This window comes from Theropithecus gelada, chromosome 19 (assembly GCF_003255815.1).
Source record: "Theropithecus gelada isolate Dixy chromosome 19, Tgel_1.0, whole genome shotgun sequence".
In the NCBI taxonomy this organism is placed as follows: domain Eukaryota; kingdom Metazoa; phylum Chordata; class Mammalia; order Primates; family Cercopithecidae; genus Theropithecus; species Theropithecus gelada.
The window spans coordinates 38,151,940-38,173,132 of record NC_037687.1 but is presented as its reverse complement, the minus strand read 5'-3'; the positions used below and the strand labels follow the sequence as shown (position 1 = coordinate 38,173,132).

General features: G+C 56.6%; 1 protein-coding gene across 3 annotated transcripts in view; it reads right to left on the bottom strand.

The window, feature by feature from the left end:
* Nucleotides 1–21,193, bottom strand: part of ATP1A3 (ATPase Na+/K+ transporting subunit alpha 3) — a 29,477-nt gene that overhangs the window by 7,741 nt on the left and 543 nt on the right. Inside the window, exons 1-16 of one of the 3 annotated variants that reach the window (XM_025366198.1) lie at nucleotides 20,816–20,884; nucleotides 15,894–15,980; nucleotides 15,736–15,795; nucleotides 14,658–14,861; nucleotides 12,845–12,958; nucleotides 12,593–12,727; nucleotides 11,755–11,872; nucleotides 11,366–11,634; nucleotides 7,356–7,554; nucleotides 7,170–7,279; nucleotides 6,950–7,084; nucleotides 4,044–4,236; nucleotides 3,601–3,776; nucleotides 3,386–3,522; nucleotides 1,888–2,038; nucleotides 836–1,004 (exon numbers count right to left, since the gene is read on the bottom strand). In XM_025366198.1, coding sequence (XP_025221983.1) covers nucleotides 836–1,004; nucleotides 1,888–2,038; nucleotides 3,386–3,522; nucleotides 3,601–3,776; nucleotides 4,044–4,236; nucleotides 6,950–7,084; nucleotides 7,170–7,279; nucleotides 7,356–7,554; nucleotides 11,366–11,634; nucleotides 11,755–11,872; nucleotides 12,593–12,727; nucleotides 12,845–12,958; nucleotides 14,658–14,861; nucleotides 15,736–15,795; nucleotides 15,894–15,980; nucleotides 20,816–20,854 — 2,296 coding nt within the window. In that variant the 5' untranslated portion in view covers nucleotides 20,855–20,884. Of the gene's footprint in view, nucleotides 1–835; nucleotides 1,005–1,887; nucleotides 2,039–3,385; nucleotides 3,523–3,600; nucleotides 3,777–4,043; nucleotides 4,237–6,949; nucleotides 7,085–7,169; nucleotides 7,280–7,355; nucleotides 7,555–11,365; nucleotides 11,635–11,754; nucleotides 11,873–12,592; nucleotides 12,728–12,844; nucleotides 12,959–14,657; nucleotides 14,862–15,735; nucleotides 15,796–15,893; nucleotides 16,020–20,815; nucleotides 20,885–21,193 lie in introns of those variants that run through there. The other 2 variants (XM_025366197.1, XM_025366199.1) reach the window with 2 other exon arrangements.

Genomic DNA, 21,193 nt, shown 5'->3' with positions numbered 1-21,193 from the left:
CCAGGCTGGAGTGCAGTGGCCGGATCTCAGCTCACTGCAAGCTCCGCCTCCCGGGTTCACGCCATTCTCCGGCCTCAGCCTCCCGAGTAGCTGGGACTACAGGCGCCTGCCACCTCGCCTGGCTAGTTTTTTGTATTTCTTAGTAGAGACGGGGTTTCACTGTGTTAGCCAGGATGGTCTCGATCTCCTGACCTCGTGATCCGCCCGTCTCGGCCTCCCAAAGTGCTGGGATTACAGGCTTGAGCCACCGCGCCCGGCCTTTCTTTTTTTTAAGATGGAGTCTTGCTCTGTTGCCCAGGCTGGAGTTCAGTGGTGCAATCTTGGCTCACTGCAAGTTCTGCCTCCTGGGTTCACACCATTCTCCTGCCTCAGCCTCCCGAGTAACTGGGATTACAGGCACACGCCACCACGCCTGGCTAATTTTTTGTATTTTTAGTAGAGACGGGGTTTCACCAGGGGTGTTAGCCAGGATGTTCTTGATCTCCTGACCTTGTGATTCACCTGCCTCAGCCTCCCAAAGTGTTGGGATTACAGGTGTGAGCCACTGCGCCCAGCCGATAATATTTTTTAAAAGTCTCCAAGTCAGCTTCACCCACCAGATGGGACCTGGGCTGGATGATGTGGGGACCCTGAAATATGTCAGCTCAGTCCTGCCCAGGGGAGCTTCTGACCCCACAGGGAAGGAAGACAGACAAGGACAGCCTCAAGCTCCTCCAGGGCCAAGGGGGCTGTGGTCTCTGTCACACATCCCCCTGCAGCCCTGGCCAGTTCCCCTTGCTGGTCTCAGGCCTCTGGCAGTGACCCTGGTTTCCAGGGCCAGCCCTGGCCAACTCACCCTCCTCTACCCCCGTGACAATGGAGGCAAAGTTGTCGTCCAATAGGATCATGTCGGCTGCCTGCTTGGAGACATCAGAGCCAGCGATGCCCATGGCCACCCCAATGTCGGCCTTCTTCAGAGCGGGGGAGTCGTTCACACCATCCCCGGTCACAGCCACAATTGCACCCTGGAGGGAGAGAGGGTAAGGATGACACCCAGAGGCCAGGCCCCAGAGTCTCCTCCCTCAGATCCAGAAGCCCAAGACCCCAGCCCCGTCCTCCTTCAGACCCAGGAGTTCAGGTCCCCAACCTCCTCTTCCCCTCAGACCTAGGAGTTCAGGCCCCCAGACCTTCCTCCCTCAGACCTGGTCGTCCAGACCCCCAGACCCTCTTCCCTCAGACCCAGGGGTCTAGGCCCCCAGCCTCCTTCTCCCTCAGACCCAGGAGTCCAGGCCCCCAGCCTGTCCTCCCTCAGACCCAAGGGTCCAGACCCCCAGTCCCTCCTCCCTCAGACCCAGGAGTCCAGGCCCCCAGCCTCTCCTCCCTCAGACCCAAGGGTCCAAGCCCCCAGCCCCTCCTCCCTCAGACCCAGGAATCCAGGCCCCCAGTCCCTCCTCCCTCAGACCCAAGGGTCCAGACCCCCAGTCCCTCCTCCCTCAGACCCAGGAGTCCAGGCCCCCAGTCCCTCCTCCCTCAGACCCAAGGGTCCAAGCTCCCAGGCCCTCCTCCCTCAGATGGAAGGGTCCAGGCCCCCACCCCCTTCTCCCTCAGACCCAGGAATCCAGGCCCCAAGCCCTCCTCTTTCAGACCCAAGGGTCCAGGTCCCCAGCCCCTCCTCCCTGAGACCCAGGAGTCCGGGCCCCCAGCCCCTCCTCCCTCAGACCCAGGAGTCCAGGCCCCAAGCCCCGCCTCTTTCAGACCCAGGAGTCCAGGGCCCCAGCTCTCCTCCCTCAGACCCAAGGGTCCAGGCCCCCAGCCCCTCCTCCCTCAGACCCAGGAATCCAGGCCCCGGCCTCAGTGAGGACCCAGGAGTCAAGGCCCCGTCCCCCTCTCTGCGGGAGCGCAGCACACCTGTCTCTGACAGCCCTCCACAATGATGAGCTTCTGCTGGGGGGACGTGCGGGCGAAGACGATCTCGGTGTGATTCTGCAGGATCTCGTCAATTTGCTCGGAGGTGAAGTCCTTGAGGTCGGTGCCGTGGATCACACAGGCCTTGGCATCCCTGGGAAGAGCAGAGAGGGTGATGGCTGAGGTCAGGGTGTGTGAGGAGTGGCACAGTGAGCCCTGAAGCACAGAGAAACAGAGGGGCCAGCTCCACAAATAGGAGAGCCAGAGGACCAGGGGCTGCGGGAAGGGGCCTCTGGGGGAAGCAGGGGAGAAGGGGGCTACTGCAGCAGGGCATGCGGGCAGACCTGAGGAAGGACTTCCAGGCAGTGCATTTATGTATGTATGTATGTATGTATGTATTATTTTTGAGATGGAGTCTTGCTCTGTCACACAGGCTGAAGCACAGTGGTGCAATCTCAGCTCACTGCAACCTCTGCTTCCTGGGTTCAAGCAATTCTCCCATTTCAGCCTCCCTAGTAGCTGGGATTACAGGTGCCCACCACCACGCCTGGCTAATTTTTTTATTTTTTAGTGGAGTTGGGGTTTTGCCATGTTGGCCAGGCTGCTCTCGAACTCCTGACCTCAAGTGATCCACCTGACTCGGCCTCCGGGGTGCTGGGATTACAGGCATGAGCCACTGTGCCCGGACAAGGGGCAGCGGATTCAGAGGAATGGAGATATATGGACAAACGGAAGGGAGGCAGAGTCAGAGACAGGCATGAGGATGGAAAAATTGAAGAAGTCAGAAAAACAGAACAGAAAAGAGAGAGACAAAGAGAGACAGGAAAAAAGAGAGACAGACACAGAAGTACTGGATTCTACTGAATCCTCTGAGATAGGAATTATTAGTAGCCCATTTTAGAGATGGGCCAACTGAAGTTCATGGATGCTAAAGGACTTGCCCAATGTCACACAGTTTGTGAGCAGTAAAAGCTGGGATGCAGGCAGGGCACAGTGGTTCACGCCTGTAATCCCAGCATTTTGGGAGGCCGAGGCAGGTGGATCACCTGAGGTCAGGAGTTCGAGACCAGCCTGGCCAACATAGTGAAACCCCATCTCTACTAAAAGTATAAAAAAAATTAGGCAGGTGTGGTGGAGGGCCCCTGTAATCCCAGTTACTTGGGACGCTGAGGCTGAGGCACAGAATTGCTTGAACCTGGGAGGCAGAGGTTGCAGTGAGACATGATGGCGCCACTGCACTCCAGCCTGGATGACAGAGCGAGCCTCTGTCTCAGAAAAAAAAAAAAAAAAAAACAAAGACTGGGAAGCAAACCTATGCCTGGCTACCTCTGTGGCTGCAATGTCCCCACACCAGACGGAGGGCTGGACCCAGGGCCTGGTCCATGGAGAAGTCCCAGAAAGAACAGGAACGGCAGTGCAGTGGGAAGTTGCGGGGACGCAGTGCCCCTGTGTCAACACCCTAGAGGGATGTCCAGGGTCCTGGTTGGGATGGGTGGCTCACCGGGGGTTAACCTGGCTGACGGGAATGTTGAGACGGGCGGCGATGTCCTCCACAGTCTCGTTGCCCTCAGAGATGATGCCCACGCCCTTGGCAATGGCCTTGGCCGTGATGGGGTGATCGCCGGTGACCATGATGACCTACAGGCATTGATTTTTAGAGATGGCCTCCCCCGCCCCATGTCTGGCTTCGCCTTCCCCAGCCACCCCAAGCCACACCTTGATGCCTGCGCTGCGACACTTGCCCACCGCGTCAGGGACGGCTGCCCGGGGCGGGTCGATCATGGACATGAGGCCCACAAAGCAGAGGTTGTCTGTGGTGAAGTTCACGTCATCACAGTCGAAGGCAAAGCCCTTGGGGAATTGCTCCTCGGGCAGGTAATAATGGCAGAAACCTGGTGGCAGGGAAGGGTTGGGGTGTGAGGGTTCCAGCCTTGGAGCCCCTGCCCCATGCCCCTAGATGTCTGCATCGCCCGCATTCCATCTCCCCATCGGCAAGACGGCCGGTCAGCATTCATTTCCTAGGATGCCTTCCCCTCTCATTCATTCATTCATTCATTCACACTACATTCTGGGAGGCCCTGGACTGAGCCAGGCTTTGGGCAGCATCACAACCCTCCTTGCCCTCTAGGGACCCCAGAGCCCGCCCGGCAGCCTCGCACCAAGCACGCGCTCGCCCAGGCCGCCGAGCTCGAGGTAGGCGTTCTGGAAGGCCTCCTTCATCTCCTCATCCAGAGGCTGCTCCTTGCCCTGCAGCAGGATGGTGGAGCAGCGGTCCAGGATGCGCTCGGGGGCACCCTTCATCACCAGGAGGTATCGGTTGTCATTGGGGTCCTCGGTCTCATGGATGGAGAGCTGGGGACCGAGCAGAAGGTGGCGTGCCTGAGCCACGCAGACACCAGGAACCTCCCTGCCCCATCCTGTCCCTGGTCCAGAGCCAAGGGTGCCAGGATAGACCCACACAGGGGCTCCCCCAGAGGGGACACTCTCACAGAGACCTCTGCTCATTCCTGTCCGCTTCTGTCTATCTCATGGATATTTCTTTCTCTTTTTTTTTTTGGAGATGGAGTCTCACTCTGTTGCCCAGGTTGGAGTGCAGTGGTGCGATCTCAGCTCACTGCAACCTCCACCTCCTGGGTTCAAGCGATTCTCCTGCCTCAGCCTCCCGAGTAGCTGGGATTACAGGCACCACCACCACACCCAGCTAACTTTTGCATTTTTAGTACAGACGGGATTTTGCCATGTTGGCCAGACTGGTCTTGAACTCCTGGCCTCAAGTGATCTGCCCTCCTCAGCCCCTCAAAGTGGTGGGACAACAGGCGTGATCCACCACGCCCGTGCTCCCCTCCCCCCACCGTTTTTTGTTTTGTTTTGTTTTGTTTTTTAAAGACAGGGTCTTATTCTGTCACCCAGGCTGGAGAACAGTGGCGAGATCACAGCTCACTGCAGCCTTGACCTCCCAGGCTCATGCGATCCTCCCACTTCAGTCTCCCACGTAGCTGGGACCACAGGTCCGCACCACCATGCCTGGCTAATTTTTTGTAGAGATGTGCTGTCCCTATGTTGCCCACGCTGGTCTCAATTTCCTGAGTTCAAGCGATCCTCCTGCCTCGGTCTCCCAAAGTGCTGGGATTACAGGCGTGAGCCACCACGCCCGGCCATATGCTTCCATTTTTATGAAATGTCCAGAATAGGCAAATCCATACAGACAGAAAGTAGGTTAGTGGTTGCTTAGGGCTGGGAGTGTGGGGGAGGAGGGGGCGGGTGACAGCTGAGCGATGCGGGGTTTCTTTTTGGAGGTGATGAAAATGCTCTAAAATTGACTATGTGGATGACTGCCTATATCTGCAAATATACTAAAACTATTATACATTTAGAGGGACGAGCTACGGTATGTTAATTATATCTTAATAAAGTTATTTTAAAAGCTCTGAGTCAACTCCTGTGTCTCTTTGGCTCAGAAGCCCCTGGAGGCTTGTGTGCTCCTCAGAGTCACAGCCAAGTCCTCTCCATGCCCGTGAGGTCTGACAGGATCTAGCTAGCACCCACCACTCCCACCAAGCTCCCTGGCTCCCAGCCCCTCTGCACTGGCTGGCTGGCTGGCCAGCGTTCAGATGCGCCAGCACACTCCCGCCTCTGTGCCTTTGCACAGGCTGTGCCTGCTACTCAAGTGCTCTTCCCCCAGACACCTGAAGGGCTCCCTCCCTCAGCACCACAACCGCTATGATTACCTCCTCATGCCTTTGTTATTGCCTGTCTTCTGGAGCCAGACCGTAAGTCCCAGAGAGTGGGGGACTTCACCGTTTCACTCACTACTGTGTGTACACCCAGCACCCAAAACAGCGCCTAACGTGGTGGCTGCTCAAAAAATGTATACTGAATGGGCCAGGCATGGTGGCTTATGCCTGTAATCCCAGCACTTTGGGAAGCCGAGGTGCACCCACCTCACTTGAGGTCAGGGGTTCAAGACCAGCCTGGTCAACATGGTGAAACCACATCAATACTAAAAATATAAAAATTAGCTGGGCATGGTGGTGCACGCCTCTAATTCCAGCTACTTGGGAGGCTGAGATACGAGAATCACTTGAACCCAGAGGCGGAGGTTGCAGTGAGCTGAGATCACACCACTGCATTCCAGCCTGGGCGACAGAGCGAGACTCCGTCTCAAAAAAAAGTTTGCTGAGGCCGGGCACGGTGGCTGACACCTGTAATCCCAGCACTTTGGGAGGCTGAGGCGGGCAGATCACGAGGTCAGGAGATCGAGACCATCCTGGCTAACACGGTGAAACCCCATCTCCACTAAAAATACAAAAAATTAGCCGGGCGTGGTGGCAGGCACCTGTAGTTCCAGCTACTTGGGAGGCTGAGGCAGGAGAATGGTGTGAACCCGGGGGGTGGAGCTTGCAGTGAGCCGAGATGGCGCCACTGCACTCCAGCCTGAGTGACAGAGTGAGACTCTGTCTCAAAAAAAAAAAAAGTTTGCTGAATAATTGAAAGTTGCTGCTCTGCCCCAAGAGGTCTCCTGCTTGTTCCCACTCTCTGCTGTAGGAAAACTTTTTTTTTTTTTTTTTTTTGAGTCAGGGTCTTGCTCTGTCACCCAGGCTGGAGTGCAGTGCGTGATGTAGGCTCTCTGCAGCCCCAACCTCCCTGGCTCAGGCAATCCTCCTGCGTCAGACTCCCAAATCGCTGAGATCATGGGCACATACCACCACACCTGGCTAACTAAAACAACAACAAAAAAGATTCATACAGATGGGGTTTTGCCATCTTGCCCAGGCTGGTCTCAAACTCCTGGCCTCAAGTGATCCTCCTGCCTCAGCCTCCTAAAGTGCTGGTGTTACAGGTGTGAGCCACCACGCTCGGCCTGCAGGAAGATCTTTACTCCTCAGCGTCTCACTCCAACAGAGATCTGGCTCCTACTCCCAGGTTCTCCCCGTTCCTCTCCCCACCAGGTGGGTATTATCATTCCCATTTTATAGATGGGAAAATCAAGGTTCTGTGACACCTCTTTACGGGCATCATAGGGAGCCTGAGGTCCAGGTTGGCTCTCCCGGAAAGCCCAGAGTACCTGGTATTTGTTGGTGGAATTGAAGGGAATCTCAGCCACTTTCTTGTTGCGTTCACGCATCAGCTTCACGGAGCCAGAGGACAGCTCGATGCACTTGAGCAGGGCAGACTCAGAGGCATCCCCGGCCACATCCCTCTGCAGGGAGAGAGAGCCGTCAGAGCAGGGGCAGCGGAGGGCAGGACACAGGCGGGGCCGAGGTGAGGCCAGCAGCTGAGCCCACCTTGAGCACAGGGATGTTGTCCTGACCACCCTTGAAGACGGCGCGATTGCAGAGCCCGGCGATGTGAGACAGGGCCACCCAGGTGTGTGAGCTCTTGTCGAATGAGGTTCCTGGGGGAGGCACGTGTGAGGGCCAGGGGCTCCTGGAGCCAGGCGCCCATGGTCCTCACCCGGGGCCTGCGCTCACCTGACTGGTCCTCAGTGGTGTCAGCCTCGTGGATCTGGTTGTCAAACCACATGTGGGCGACCGTCATGCGGTTCTGAGTGAGGGTCCCTGTCTTGTCCGAGCAGATGGTGGACGTGGAGCCCAGGGTTTCTACAGCCTCCAAGTTCTTCACCAGGCAGTTCTTCCGGGCCATGCGCTTGGCAGTCAGCGTCAGACACACCTGGAGGACAAGCAAGGGCAGGCAAGTTACAGGGACAAGCCCGGCAGGCAGGGTTGGATGAATGACACCAGGGCCATAGCCCAGCAGCCCGGCCCCCGGAGAATCCTGAAGGCCTGGAAAAGAACGAGGCAGCAACGCCACCCTCAAGTTCAGACCAACAGAAACAGGGCAGAGATACCTAAAGACAGGGACAAGAATGCTCATAGCAGCCACATGCATAATAGTGCAAAATGGCCAGGCGCAGTGGCTCACGCCTGTAATCCCAGCACTTTGGGAGGCCGAGGTGCAAGGATTGTGTGAGCCCAGGAGTTTAAGACTAGCCTGGGCAACACAGTGAGACCTCAACTCTAGAGATTTTTTTTGTTTTTTCAGTTAGCCAGGCATGGCGGCACGCACCAGTAGTCTTAGCTACTTGGGAAGCTGAGGCAGGAGGATCGCTTGAGCCCAGGAGTTCAAGGCTACAGTAAGCTACGATGGCATCACTGCACTCCAGCCTTGGCGACAGAGTGAGACTCTGTCTTAAAATATTGTCCAGGCCAGACGGGGTGGCTCAGCCCTGTAATCCCAGCACTTTGGGAGACCGAGGTAGGCACATCACTTTAGATCAGGAGTTTGAGACCAGCCTGGCTAACATGGTGAAACCCCGTCCCTACTAAAAATACAAAAGTTAGCCGGGCATGGTGGTGAACACCTGTAATCCCAGCTACTTGGGAAGCTGAGGCACAAGAATCCCTTGAATCCAGGAGGCGGAGGTTGCGGTGATCCGAGATAGTGACGCTACACACCAGCCTGGGCAATAGAGTGAGACTCTGACTCAAAAAAAAAAAAAAAAAAAAAAAAATTGGCCAGGCACAGTGGCTCACGCTTGTAATCCCAGCACTCTGGGAGGCTGAGGCGGGTGGATCATGAGGTCAGGAGATCGAGACCATCCTGGCTAACAAGGTGAAACCCCGTCTCTACTAAAAAATACAAAAAATTAACCAGGCGTGGTGGTGGGTGCCTGTAGTCCCAGCTACTCGGGAGGCTGAGGCAGGAGAATGGCGTGAACCCGGGAAGCGAAGCTTGCAGTGAGCCGAGATCGTGCCACTGCACTCCAGCCTAGGTGACAGAGCAAAAAAAAAAAAAAAAAGAAAAGAAAAATTATCCAAAACTGCAAACAACTCAGATGTCCACTAACAGCAGAAAAGATAAATTGTGGACAATGGAATGCTATACATTGATAAAAACAAATACATTATTGCTGCCTGCACCCGCATGGGTGAAGGTCAAAAACATGTTCAGCCAAAAAGAGCCAGAAATGAGTTCATACTGAATTATTCCATTAATACAAAGTTTCAACACAGGCAAAGTTAATCTATGCTGTTAGCAGCCAGATTAGCGGTTACCCTTGGCTTGGGGGTGTAGTGGCTAAATAAAGTCTTGAGGGGGCTTCAGGGAGATGCAATCTCGATGCAGCTGACGTGATTGTGTTCAGTTTGCCCCAAATCATCAGACTATATGTTCACAATATGCTAAATCCTTTGCATATAAAAATCTCTTTGACATAAGGTAGCATTTAACATAACTAATACGGAAAACGGTAAACTTGTTTTTTTGTTGTTGTTTCGTTTTGTTTTTTTGTTTTTGTTTTTGGACATAGTCTCGCTCTGTCGGCCAGGCTGGAGTGCAGTGGCTCAGTCTCAGTTCACTGCAAACTCCACCTCCCAGGTTCAAACGATTCTCGTGCCTCAGCCTCCTCAGTAGCTGGGATCACAGGCACCCACCACCACACCTGGCTAATTTTTGTATCTTTAGTAGAGATGGGGTTTTGTCATGTTGGCCAGGCTGGTCTTGAACTCCTGATCTCAAGTGATCCACCCACCTCGGATTCCCAAAGTGCTGGGATTACAGGCGTGAGCCACCCTGTCCAGCCTTGATATGTAAAACTTTGCATAAAACATTAAGTCAAACAATGAAAGAGGAAAATGGTATTTCCAGGATAGTCCCTGGCATGCACCTTGAAGACAGCATTTAGTCAATATGCTCACAGCTGTCAGGGGGACCTCACAGAGAACAAACTTCTGGGGTGAAGCAGGCAGCAAAGAAGCCAGAGGAAAACTTTTAAATTATTATTAGTATTAGTATTAGTATTTTTTTCTTGAGATGGATTCTCCCTCTGATAAACAGGCTGGAGCGCAGTAGTACAATCATGGCTCACTACAGCCTCAACCTCCTGGGTCAGCCTCCCGAGTAGCTGGGACTACAGGCATGTATCAACATGCCTGGCTAATTTTTAAATTTTATTTTATTTATTTATTTTTTTGGGGGGACAGAGTCTGGCTCTTGTCATCCGGGCTGGAGTACAGTGGCGTGATCTTGGCTCACTGCAACCTCTGACTCCTGGATTCAAGCTATTCTCCTGCCTTAGTCTCCTGAGTAGCTGGGATTACAGGCACCTGCCACCAAGCCCGGCTAATTTTTTTTCTTTTTTTTCTTTTTTTGAGACGGAGCCTCGCTCTGTCACCCAGGCTGGAGTGCAGTGGCACGATCTCGGCCCACTGCAAGCTCCACCTCCTGGATTCACGCCATTCTCCTAACTCAGCCTCCCAAGTAGCTGGGACTACAGGTGCCTGCCACCATGCCCGGCTAATTTTTTTGTATTTTTAGTAGAGACGGAGTTTCACTGTGTTAGCCAGGATGGTCTTGATCTCCTGATCTTGTGATCTGCCCACCTCAGCCTCCCAAAGTGCCGGGACTACAAGTGTGAGCCACTGGGGTTGGCCACGCCCAGCTAATTTTTGTATTTTTAGTAAAGATGGGGTTTTGCCATGTTGGCCAGGCTGGTCTCGAACTCCTGACCTCAGGTGATCCTCCCGCCTCAGCCTCCCAAAGTGCTGGGACTACAGGCGTGAGCCACCGCACCAGCCTTTACATTTTTTTGTAGAGATGGGGTCTCACTCTGTTGTCCTGGCTGGTCTCAAACTCCTGACCTCAAGCAGTCCTCCTGCCTGGGCCTCCCAAACTGTTGGGATTACAGGAGTGAGCCACTGCACCAGGCTTATTATTTTATTTTATTTATTTATTTATTTTTTTTTTGAGATGGCATCTTGCTCTGTCACCCAGGCTGGAGTGCAATGGCATGATCTCGGCTCACTGCAACCTCCGCCTCCCGGGTTCAAGTGATTCTCCTGCCTCAGCCTCCCAAGTAGCTGGGACTACAGGTGCCAAGCACCATGCCCAGCTAATTTTTATATTTTTAATAGACACAGGGTTTCACCATGTTGGCCAGGATGGTCTCGATCTCCTGACCTCGCGATCCACCCGCCTCAGCCTCCCAGAGTGCTGGGATTACAGGCGTGAGCCACCGCACCCGGCCCTATTTTATTTTTTAACTTGATGTACTCTTCGAACTTTTCATCATGAGCGTGCACTTCTTAATTTTGTAAGTAAACTTAACAAGCGATAGGATTGTTGGCTCTTTACAGCTTGCCAGTGTTTTTCCAGATTTTTGTTTGTTTCTTTGTTTGCTTTGTTAATGAGGCCCTCTGAGTTAGGCCCAGGTTGTCTTTCACAAGAACACTGTGATCCAGGTCCCCAGCCCCTTCTTTCCCAGCCCCACGTCCCCTAGACACATGGGTCCAGGCCTCCAGCCCCTCCTCCCTCAGACTCAGAGGCCCAGGCCCCCAGCCCCTTCTTTCCCAGCCCCAGGGGTCCAGACCCCAGTCCCACCTCCCCCAGACACATGGGTCCAGGCCTCCAGCCCCTCCTCCCTCAGGCTCAGGGGCCCAGGCCCCCAGGCCCTCCCCGCGCAGACACAGGAGCCCGGCCTTACAGTGACAGTGGCCAGCAGACCCTCTGGGACATTGGCCACGATGATGCCGATGAGGAAGATCACAGCCTCGAGCCAGGTGTATCCGAGAATGAGGGAGAGGATGAAGAAGGAAACGCCCAGGAAGACAGCCACGCCAGTGATGAGCTGGATGAAGTGCTCAATCTCGATGGCGATGGGCGTCTTGCCCACCTCCAGCCCTGAGGCCAGGGTGGCAATGCGGCCCATGACAGTACGGTCGCCCGTGGCCACCACCACGCCCCGAGCCGTGCCTGCAGGCCAGAGGGGTTAGGCTGAGGTGGGGTGGCTCAGGGAGGTTCCAGAGGTCCTGACCCCTTGGGACACGTCCCTGTGTCTGCCCCAGCTGTGTGTCTTCTCTGCACCCGCCTCACCTTCCACACAGTTGGTGGAGAAGAAGGTGATGTTCCGAGTCTCCAAGGGATTGTCGTGTGTGCAGTCGGGAGAGCGAGTCTGGGGCTCGGATTCGCCAGTCAGGGAGGAGTTGTCCACCTGGGGGTAGGTGCAACAGAGACAGGGTTCAGTCCAGGGCCTGGGACAGGAGGGTGTTTGTGCAGAGGGCTTGGGGCTGAAGGCTGTGTGCCTGGAGATCAAAGCTAGAAGCCTGGGTGCCCAGTGGGCGAGTGGTGTGTGGGAGGCCAGAGGCTGGAATCTTGAAGGTGGGGAGGACACAGGGCTGCTGGCCAAGGTCTAGGGTCCCTAAGGATCTCCGAAGGGTGAGGGCTAGGCCTGGACTCCTGACTGTTGGGTAAGGAGGGGTCCCAGGGTCTAAACTCCTAGGCTGAAGGAGGAGGGCCTAGGGGCCTGGGCTCCTGGGTCTGAGGGAGGAGGGGGTTGGGGCCTGGACTCGGGTCTGAAGGAGGAGGGGCTGGGACCTGGATTTCTGAGACTGAGGGAGAAGGGGCTAGGTCTGGACCCCTGGGTCTGAGGGAGGAGGGACTGGGCCTGGGCTCCCGGGTCTGAGGGAGGAGGGACTGGGCCTGGGCTCCTGGGTCTCAGGGAGGAGGGGCTGGGCCTGGGCTCCTGGGTCTCAGGGAGGAGGGGCTGGGCATGGACTTCTGAGTCTGAGGGAGAAGGGGCTAGGTCTGGACCCCTGGGTCTGAGGGAGGAGGAGTTGGGGCCTGGGCTTCTGGGTCTGAGGGAGGAGGGGCTGGGCATGGACTCTGGGGCAGCCTGAGGGAGGGTAAAGCCTGGTCCCAGGCCCAGGCCCACCTTGCAGCCATGGGCTGAGATGATCCGCAGGTCAGCTGGCACTCGGTCTCCGCCCTTGATCTCCACCAGGTCCCCGACCACCACCTCCTCAGCGTTCACCTGCATCTTCTCACCTTCCCGGATCACCAGGGCTTGCTGGGGTGGGATGGAGTAATGTGACCTCCAAGACTCCCTCTGCCTGGGGGTCACTGGGCCCAGCCCCCAGCCCATACACTAACACCCCTCTCTGGCCCCTTGCCGGGCACCCTTCACCTGCGGCACCATGTTCTTGAAGGACTCCATGATCTTGGAGCTCTTGGCCTCCTGGTAGTACGAGAAGCAGCCAGTGATGATCACCACGGCCGCCAGCACGATGCCCAGGTACAGCTGTGGGGAGATGTGGGGATGTTGATCAGGGGCCGCCCACGCCGCTCCCCACCAGTCCCTGCATGCCTGGGAAGGGAGCTTTGTGTCAATGGGGGTCTGTATTTGTGTGTCTGACCCCAGACCGGTTATGAGGGTTGGTGTGTCTGAGTCTCCCCTGTCTGTGCTTGAGTCCCTCTTTCTGTAACAGCTGTGTTGGAATCTAAGGGTCTGTCGATTTTTTTGTTTTTTTTTTTTTGAGACAGAGTCTTGCTCTGTTGCCCAGGCTGGAGTGCAGTGGCATGATCTCGGCTCATTATAAGCTCCTCTTCCTAGTTCAAGCGATCCTCCTGCCTCAGCCGCCTGAGTAAGCTGGGACTACAGGCGTGTACCACCACACCCGGCTAATTTTTTGTATTTTTAGTAGAGATGGGGTTTCACCACATTGGCTAGGATGGTCTTGATCTCCTGACCTTGTGATCCGCCGCCTTGGCCTCCAAAAGTGCTGGGATTACAGGTGTGAGCCACCGTTCCTGGCCTTTTTTTTTTTTTTTTTGAGACAGGTCTCACTCTGCTACCCAGCCTGGAGTACAGTGGCGCAATCTCAGCTCACTGTAGCCTCAACCTCCCCAGGTTCAAGCAATCCTCCCACCTCAGCCTCCAGAATAGCTAGCACTACAGGTGTGCGCCACCAGGCCTGGCTGTTTTTTGTATTTTTTTGTGTTTTTTTAGAGACTGGGTCTGTCTGGGAAACTCAGGTTTCTGGAACTCCTGGCCTCAAGTAAGCCTCCTGCCTTGGCCTCCCAAGGAGCTGGGGTGACAGGCATGAGCCACCATGCCCGACTTGTCCATCTATTTTGTGTGTGTGTCTGTCCTCCTGCACATGTTAAAGAGTCTAGGATGCGGCTGTCTGTCCGTGTGTCTGTATGACTGGCTGCATGCCTGACTTTACATTCTACAAGGCAGCTTCTTCGGTTCCCTGTGTGTGGGTCGATGTCTCTGTGTCTCCAGCTTTGCCTCTCTGTGAGAGCTTGTGTCTGAGACTGTTTAGATTTGAATATCTGAGGACACTGTCTGTGCCTAACTCTCACGTCTCTCCGGCATGAGGTTATGCCTGCATTGCTGTGTGTGTGTGTGTGTGTGAGCTTCTCCGTCAATGTGTGTCTGAGTCTGTGTCTGTGTTTCTGAATTAGGTGGCCGTGTTTGAATCCATATCCTGGTGTGGTGTCTGTGTTGACCCTCCACGTGCATGCATGTGTGTGCACCTACGCAGGTGAGCATCTCTGTGTGGCTGGTGTGTGGGTCTGTGTTACGTGCATGGGATCTGAGGCTGCATCTCGAATGTGTCCCTGTGTTATGGGGATGGGCCCTGATGTATCAGCAGCGGGGTGTGCCTGGGTCTCTATGTGATACTCACTCTGGGTATCTGTCAGGCCATGACCACCTGCTGGTGTCTGTTCTCAAGGCCACTGAGGTCACACAGCCTTGAGACATAGCCCCGGGTCACACATCCTGCTGCGGGGCCTTGGACAAGTTACCTGGCTTTTCTGAGCCTCAGTTTGCCTTGTATTTGATTTGGTTCTCCTGCTGGGTGATTGTGAGTTAGATGGGAAAAAGGGAGAGGGTGGGCTGTGAAAAGCCTGGAGGGATGGGAAGAAGTTGGGGGGTGGTATCCATAAATAAATGTGTAGGGCCTTGCGCAGGGCAGGGTCCAGGCACTCACGTTGTCACCAGAGGGGTCGTCCTCGGTGCCTGCCTGGATACCGTAGGCCAGGAAGCAGAGGATGGCCCCAATCCACAGCAGGATGGAGAAGCCCCCGAAGAGCTGCCGGCAAAACTTGACCCACTCTGGGGTGGTAGGCGGTGGCGTGAGTGCGTTCGGCCCGTCCCGGGCCAGGATCTCCTGGGCTTTGCTGTGGGTCAAACCCTGAGGGACAGAGGACTCACACAGAACCCTCCCTGGGAAACCCTGGCACCCCAGGCCTTCACCAGACCCCCAGAACTTAAGACACCAGCCCCAGCCCCTCCTCCCTCAGACCCAGGGGTCCAGGCCCCAGCCCCTCCTCCCTCAGACCCAGGGGTCCAGGCCCCCAGGCCCTCCTCCCTCAGACCCAGGGGTCCAGGCCCCAGCCCCTCCTCCCTCAGACCCAGAGGTCCAGGCCCCAGCCCCTCCTCCCTCAGACCCAAGGGTCCAGGCCCCAGCCCCTCCTCCCTCAGACCCAGGGGTCCAGACTCCCACCCTGCCTCCCTCAGACCCAGGGGTCCAGGTCCCCAGACCCTCTTCCCTCAGACCCAGGAATCCAGGCCCCCAGCCCCTCCTCCCTCAGTTCCAGGGGTCCAGCCCCCAGCCTCTTCTCCCTCAGACCCAGGGGTCCAGGCCCCCAGCCCCTTCTCCCTCAGACCCAGGGGTCCAGGTCCCCAGCCCCTCTTCCCTCAGACCCAGGAGTCCAGGCCCCCAGCCCCTCCTCCCTCAGACCCAGGGGTCCAGGCCCCCAGCCCCTTCTCCCTCAGACCCAGGGGTTCAGGCCCCCAGCCCCTCTTCCCTCAGACCCAGGAGTCCAGGCCCCCAGCCCCTCCTCCCTCAGACCCAGGGATCCTGGCCCCCAGCCCCTCCTCCCTCAGATCCAGGGGTCCCGGCCCCCAGCCCCTCCTCCCTCAGATCCAGTGGTCCCGGCCCCCAGCCCCTCCTCCCTCAGATCCAGTGGTCCAGACCCCAGCCCCTCCTCCCTCAGACCCAGGAGTCCCAGCCCCCAGCTCCTCCTCCCTAATTCCCATGGTCCCAGCCCGCAGCCTGGCCGCACCTGCACACAGTCTGTGTTGTACTTCCGGCAGACCTCTTCCACTGACATCTTGTGCTCTGTCTGAGGAACAGGAGTTTGGGGAAGACGATGAGTGCCTAGGCCAGCCAGGAACTGGTGAGGCTCTCTGGGAGGGTGTGCGGGCAGAGGGTAAGGCTTACCATAGCCACCTCCTTCTTGAGGTCATCCAGGTCCCGGCGCTCCTTGCCCTTGTTCTTCTTGGGCGAGTCCTTGTCATCTTTCTTGTCCTGCGAGGTGGCGATACGATAGCTGTCAGAGTCACCAGACTGCGGGCGAGAAGGGGTTCCAGGGGGACACCGGCCCTCCGTGCCCCGGCTGTCCTCGTGGCCGGTGCCCCTGCATCTCTGGGTGGGGGTCTCTGCCTCTCGGAGTCTCCCTGTGTCTCCTGGCACCTCTGGATGACTTCACCTCCTTTCTGCCTCTGGTGACTCTCAGGCCTCAGTGAGTCTCGTCTGCTCCGATCGGCTTCCCTGTCTCTGGTTCTGTGTGTCTCTGAGTCTTTGTCCCCAAAGGTCCCTGTCTGGCTTCTGCCTATGTTTCTGTCTTTCTCTGTTTCTGTGCCCATCTTTGCGGGCCTCTCCCCTTCTGTGTTCTGTGTCTATGTGACTTTGTTTTTGTTTTTTGAAACAGTGTCTCACTCTGATGCCCAGGCTGGAGTGCAGCGATCACAGCTCATTGCAGCCTCAACTTCTGAGGCTCAGTGATCCTCCCACCTTGGCCTCCTGTGTAGTTGGGACTACAGGTGTGTGCTAATTTTTAATTTTTTTCTAGAGATAGGGTCTCACTATGCTGCCCAGGCTGGTCTCTAACTCCTGGACTCAAGCGATCCTCCTGCTTTAGCCTCCCAAAGTATTGGAATTACAGGCGTGAGCCACTGTGCCCCGCCTCTATGTGACATTTTAACTCTGCTTCTGTCTCTTCTTCCCTCTCCCTGGCCCTGTCCAATCTTCCTACATATCTGTCTTTTCTATGTCTCCATCTGTATCTCTCTCTATCTCTTTCTACTCTGTCTGTCTCCCTTGATGTGTCTCTCCAGGTCTGTTTGTGGCTCTTGGTCTTATTGTTTTGTTTCATCATCTCTCTGTCTCCTGTCTCTTTATCTCTCCATCTCTGTATCTCTATCTCTGCAAGGCTGTTTCTCTCCCTCGATAGCTCTCTCTCTCTCTATCACTCTGATCTCTTTATGTTGTCTCTGTCATTCTCTATCCTGATCCCAGTCTCTGGATCTCTCTGCTTATGTCTTTCTATGATTTTGTCTCTCTCTGATCTCTGGTTCTTTCTGTCTCTCTGTCTTGCATGATGTCTGTCTCCATCTCTTGGCTGTCTCTCCCCAGGTCTGGCTGAGTTTCTGTCTCTCTGGGTTCTTATTTCCCTCTGAGTTGGCGTTTCAAGGATCAGTACTTTCTGTCTGTCTTTTTCCACCTTTCGGTCTGTCTCCCTCTGTCATTGTGTCTCTATCTTCCTCTCTCAAGCTGTCTCCTCTGGGACGCTCACATCTCTCCCTACCTGTCTCTTCTCCTGTTTCAACCTCTCTGTCTCTCTGATATCTCTCTCTCTGGGATCTGCCTATCTCTGTCTCTCTCCCACTCTCTCTGGGATCTCCTCTCTATCTCTGAATCTCTCCTCTCTCACTATCACTAAGATCTCTTCTCTCTCTCTCTCTCTCTCTGTGTCTCTCTTTGGAATTTTCCTTTCTGTCTCTCTTGAATCTTCTGTTCCCCTCCTTCCCCATATATCTCTCATTCTTTTTCTCTCTCTCACTGTCTCATCCTGGGATTTTCCTCTCTATCTCTGTCTCTTTCTCCCACTGTCTCTCTCTCTGGGATCTCCTCAATACCTCTCTCTCTTAATGTCTCTCTCTGAGACCTTCCCCTCTCTCTCTCCCCATATATATATATATGGAGATCTTCCTCTCCATATATATATGGAGATCTTCCTCTATATATATATATAGGATCTTTCTCTCTCTGTCTCTTTCTCTCACTTTCTCTCTGGGATCTTATTCTCTATTTCTGCCTCTCTGAGATCTCCTCTCTCTGTCTCTGGGATCTGCCTCTCTCTCTCTGTCTGTATCTCTGTCTCTGTCTCTCTCACTGTCTCCCTCTGGGACCTTCCTCTATCTCTGTCTCTGTCTCCCTGTCTCTGTCTCTCTCTGGGATCTCTGTTAAGGATGCCCATGGAGCGTCCTTAACAGAGGCTGGGCATGGCCAGGTCCCTGGAGGACACAGCAGGAGAGCGAGAGGCAGAAGCCCTAGTCCTGGCTTGAACTGCGCATGGTGTGAGTGCCTGAAGTTCCAGTTTGGGAGCCTGGGCGGTTGGGGAGGGCAGTGTCCGAGGCTGGTGGGAGGGGTGGGGCGAGGCTGGGTGCTGCGAGGGCTGCTGACAGGTCCTGCAGGCCCAGGGCCAAGCTGGGATCCGAGGCTCAGCGCGGCTCAGCACTAATCTCCTCGTGACCTTGCAGAGGGCCTGAGCTGCCTGCTGTCTGCCCCCAGACCCAGACGCTGAGTCGGAGGGTGGGGGTGTGCAGGGAGGGGCAGCAGGCTGGAGATCTGGGAGCCTCAAGAAGGGGTGCAGGGGGTGGGAGGGAGGCTTGGCCCCACGCCAGCCCTGCAGCAGCACTGCGTCTCAGATGCGGAGGCACAGAGACTTGGGGGACGGGGAGACCATCTTTCATACTCCTCTGCAGTGCCAGGGGTGGTCTCAGCTTTGCCGGACAGGGTAGACCCAGGGATGGAGAGACATGGAGAGATGGAGAGTTGTGGAGCTACAAAGGCCTGGGGTCAAGTCCTGTGCAGGAGGCCAGGAGAGGGGTGAGATGGGGGTCAGGAGAGAGAGAGAGGGAGAAAATCAGCTGCCTACCCAGAAACCTTAGTGAAGGCTGGGAGCTGATGCTTGGGGCCCCATAAAAGCTAAGGGCAGGGCCGGACTTTCAGATCCTGAGAGAGGCTGGGGTCCTGGACCCCTGGGTCTGAGGGAGGAGGGGCAGGGGCCTGGACTCCTGGATTGAGGGAGGAGGGGATGGGCCAGGACTCCTGGTCGGAGGGAGGAGGGGTCTGGGGGGCTGGACTCCTAGTCTGAGGGAGGAGGGGCTGGGGGCCTGGACCCCTGGGTCTGAGGGAGGAGGGAGGGCTGGGGGCCTGGACTCCTGGGTCTGAGGGAGGAGGGAGGGCTGGGGGCCAGGACCCCTGGGTCTGAGGGAGGAGGGAGGGCTGGGGGCCTGGACCCCTGGGTCTAAGGGAGGAGGGAGGGCTGGGGGCCAGGACTTCTGGGTAAGAGGGAGGAAGGGCTGGGGGCCTGGACTCCTGGTCTGAGGGAGGAGGGGCTGGGGGCCTGGACTCCTGGGTCTGAGGGAGGAGGAGCTGGGGACCTGGACTCCTGGGTCTGGGAGAGGAAGGTCTGGGGGCCTGGACTCCTGGTCTGAGGGAGGAGGGGCTCGGGGCCTAGACTCCTGGGTCTGAGGGAGGGAGGGCTGGGGGTCTGGACTCCTGGATCTGAGGGAGGAGGAGCTGGGGGCCTGGACTCCTGGGTCTGAGGGAGGAGGGACTGGGGCCTGGAATCCTGAGTCTGAGGGAGGAGGGGATGGGCCTGGACTCCTGGTCTGAGGGAGGAGGGACTGGGGGCCTAGACTCCTGGGTCTGAGGGAGGAGGGGCTGGGGGCCTGGACTCCTGGGTCTGAGGGAGGAGGGGCCGGGGGCCTGGACCCCTGGGTCTGAGGGAGGAGGGGCTGGGGCCTGGACCCCTGGGTCTGAGGGAGGAGGGGCTGGGGCCTGGACTCCTGGTCTGAGGGAAGAGGGGCTAGGGCCTAGACTCCTGGATCTGGGGGAGGAGGGGCTGGGGCCTGGACTCCTGGTCTGAGGGAGGAGGGACCGGGAGCCTGGACTCTTGGCTTACCCTGGCCCTGGCCTTGGCTCCTGCTCGCCCTTGCCATGATCAGACCCCAGCGGGCTCCCATCTGTTGGAGTGCAGAGCTGAGGCTTTCCCAGTCAAGGCAGGAGGCCCAGATGGGCGCACTGTGGGGCGGGAGCACCTCCAAGGGTGGGGGCCACGCCTGTCTCGCTGTGGCCGCCTCTGCAGCTTCTTGCCATTTTCCGTGCTGTCCGCCTCTCCCTGATCTGGCGCCAGCTCCCGCAGCCTCTCTGCGCCTGGGCCAGCCTCCCCTCCCCCTCGCAGGGGACCTGGCCCACATCTCTGGCTGTTTCTCCCTTGACCTCCCCCTTTGCCCTCTGCCTCTTCTTCCTTTCCCTCAGACTGACTGTGGTTGCCGCTAGATAGGAAATATCTGTCCTTGTGTCTCCTTCTCTGAGCCTCAGTTTCTCATTTTCTCTCTCAATGTCTCTCCATGTGTCTCAGACATGTCTCTCTGCTTCTCTGTCTCTTTCTCTCTATGTCCATGTCTCTTTCTCTGTCTCTTTCAGAGCATCTCTGTCTTTCCATGTGTCTCTGTCTTTCCTTCCCATGTCTAAGCTGCCTTCATTTCTCCTCTCGTCCCCACTCCTTTTCCTAAGACCACCCTCCCACCACTTCCTTCTCTAGGGCTTTTAGCATCAGTCTTCTCCCAATCCATCCACAGTTTCCCTCACTCCATCCCACTTACCTGACAGCTATCACTGACTACCCCTTTCTCCCTTCTCTCCCCTAGTCCTGCCCCAACCCAATCCTCCTTCCCAGCCCCCCTGGCCCACCCTGCCCCACCCCACAGAGCTGCACCCCCATCCCCCACCTCCATCTCTGGGCCCATCAGCCTTTTATCCGCCATCTTTCTCCCTAGTCCTCATATTCTCCCTCCACTGGCCTCTCCCGCCCTCTTCATCCCACCTACCTCCACCCACCCCCTCCTCTCCTGATTCCCCCTCCCTTCAGCCCCGCCCCAGACACACAGGGAGGAATCCAGGGCTGCAGCAAGGGTCAGGTGGTCAGCCAGGGAGGGAGGCGGCATCTGCTGGAGAGACTCACAGACAGACAAGGACACACGGACACAGAAGCAAGGACACAGCCAGGCATGCACGCTCCCCACTACACAGTTGCACACGCACACCCTCATCTGTGCACTCAGTCTCCCCACCTTGGCTCTCCTGTTCCTCTCCTCCTCCCAGCCTCCCATGCCTGCTCCTCTACATGAGGGGCTGTACACACACACACACTGCAGCCCCACGCTGCGACACTGCGGAGCCTGCACACACACACACACACACACACAAACACACACACACACACACACACACACACACACACACTGCAGAGCTCCCCCATCCAGGCCTGGAAGGAGAAAGAGAGGTCATCTGGTGTCCATCCCAAAGCCTGGACCTATCTGCACCCTGCCAGGGAAGCAGGAGGGCCTCAATAACCCCAGACGCACTAACATGAGCTCTCACAGACACACCCAGATGCGACTGCAGACTTTCAGACACTACGGGCCCCACACACTCGCTGCCAGGGCCTG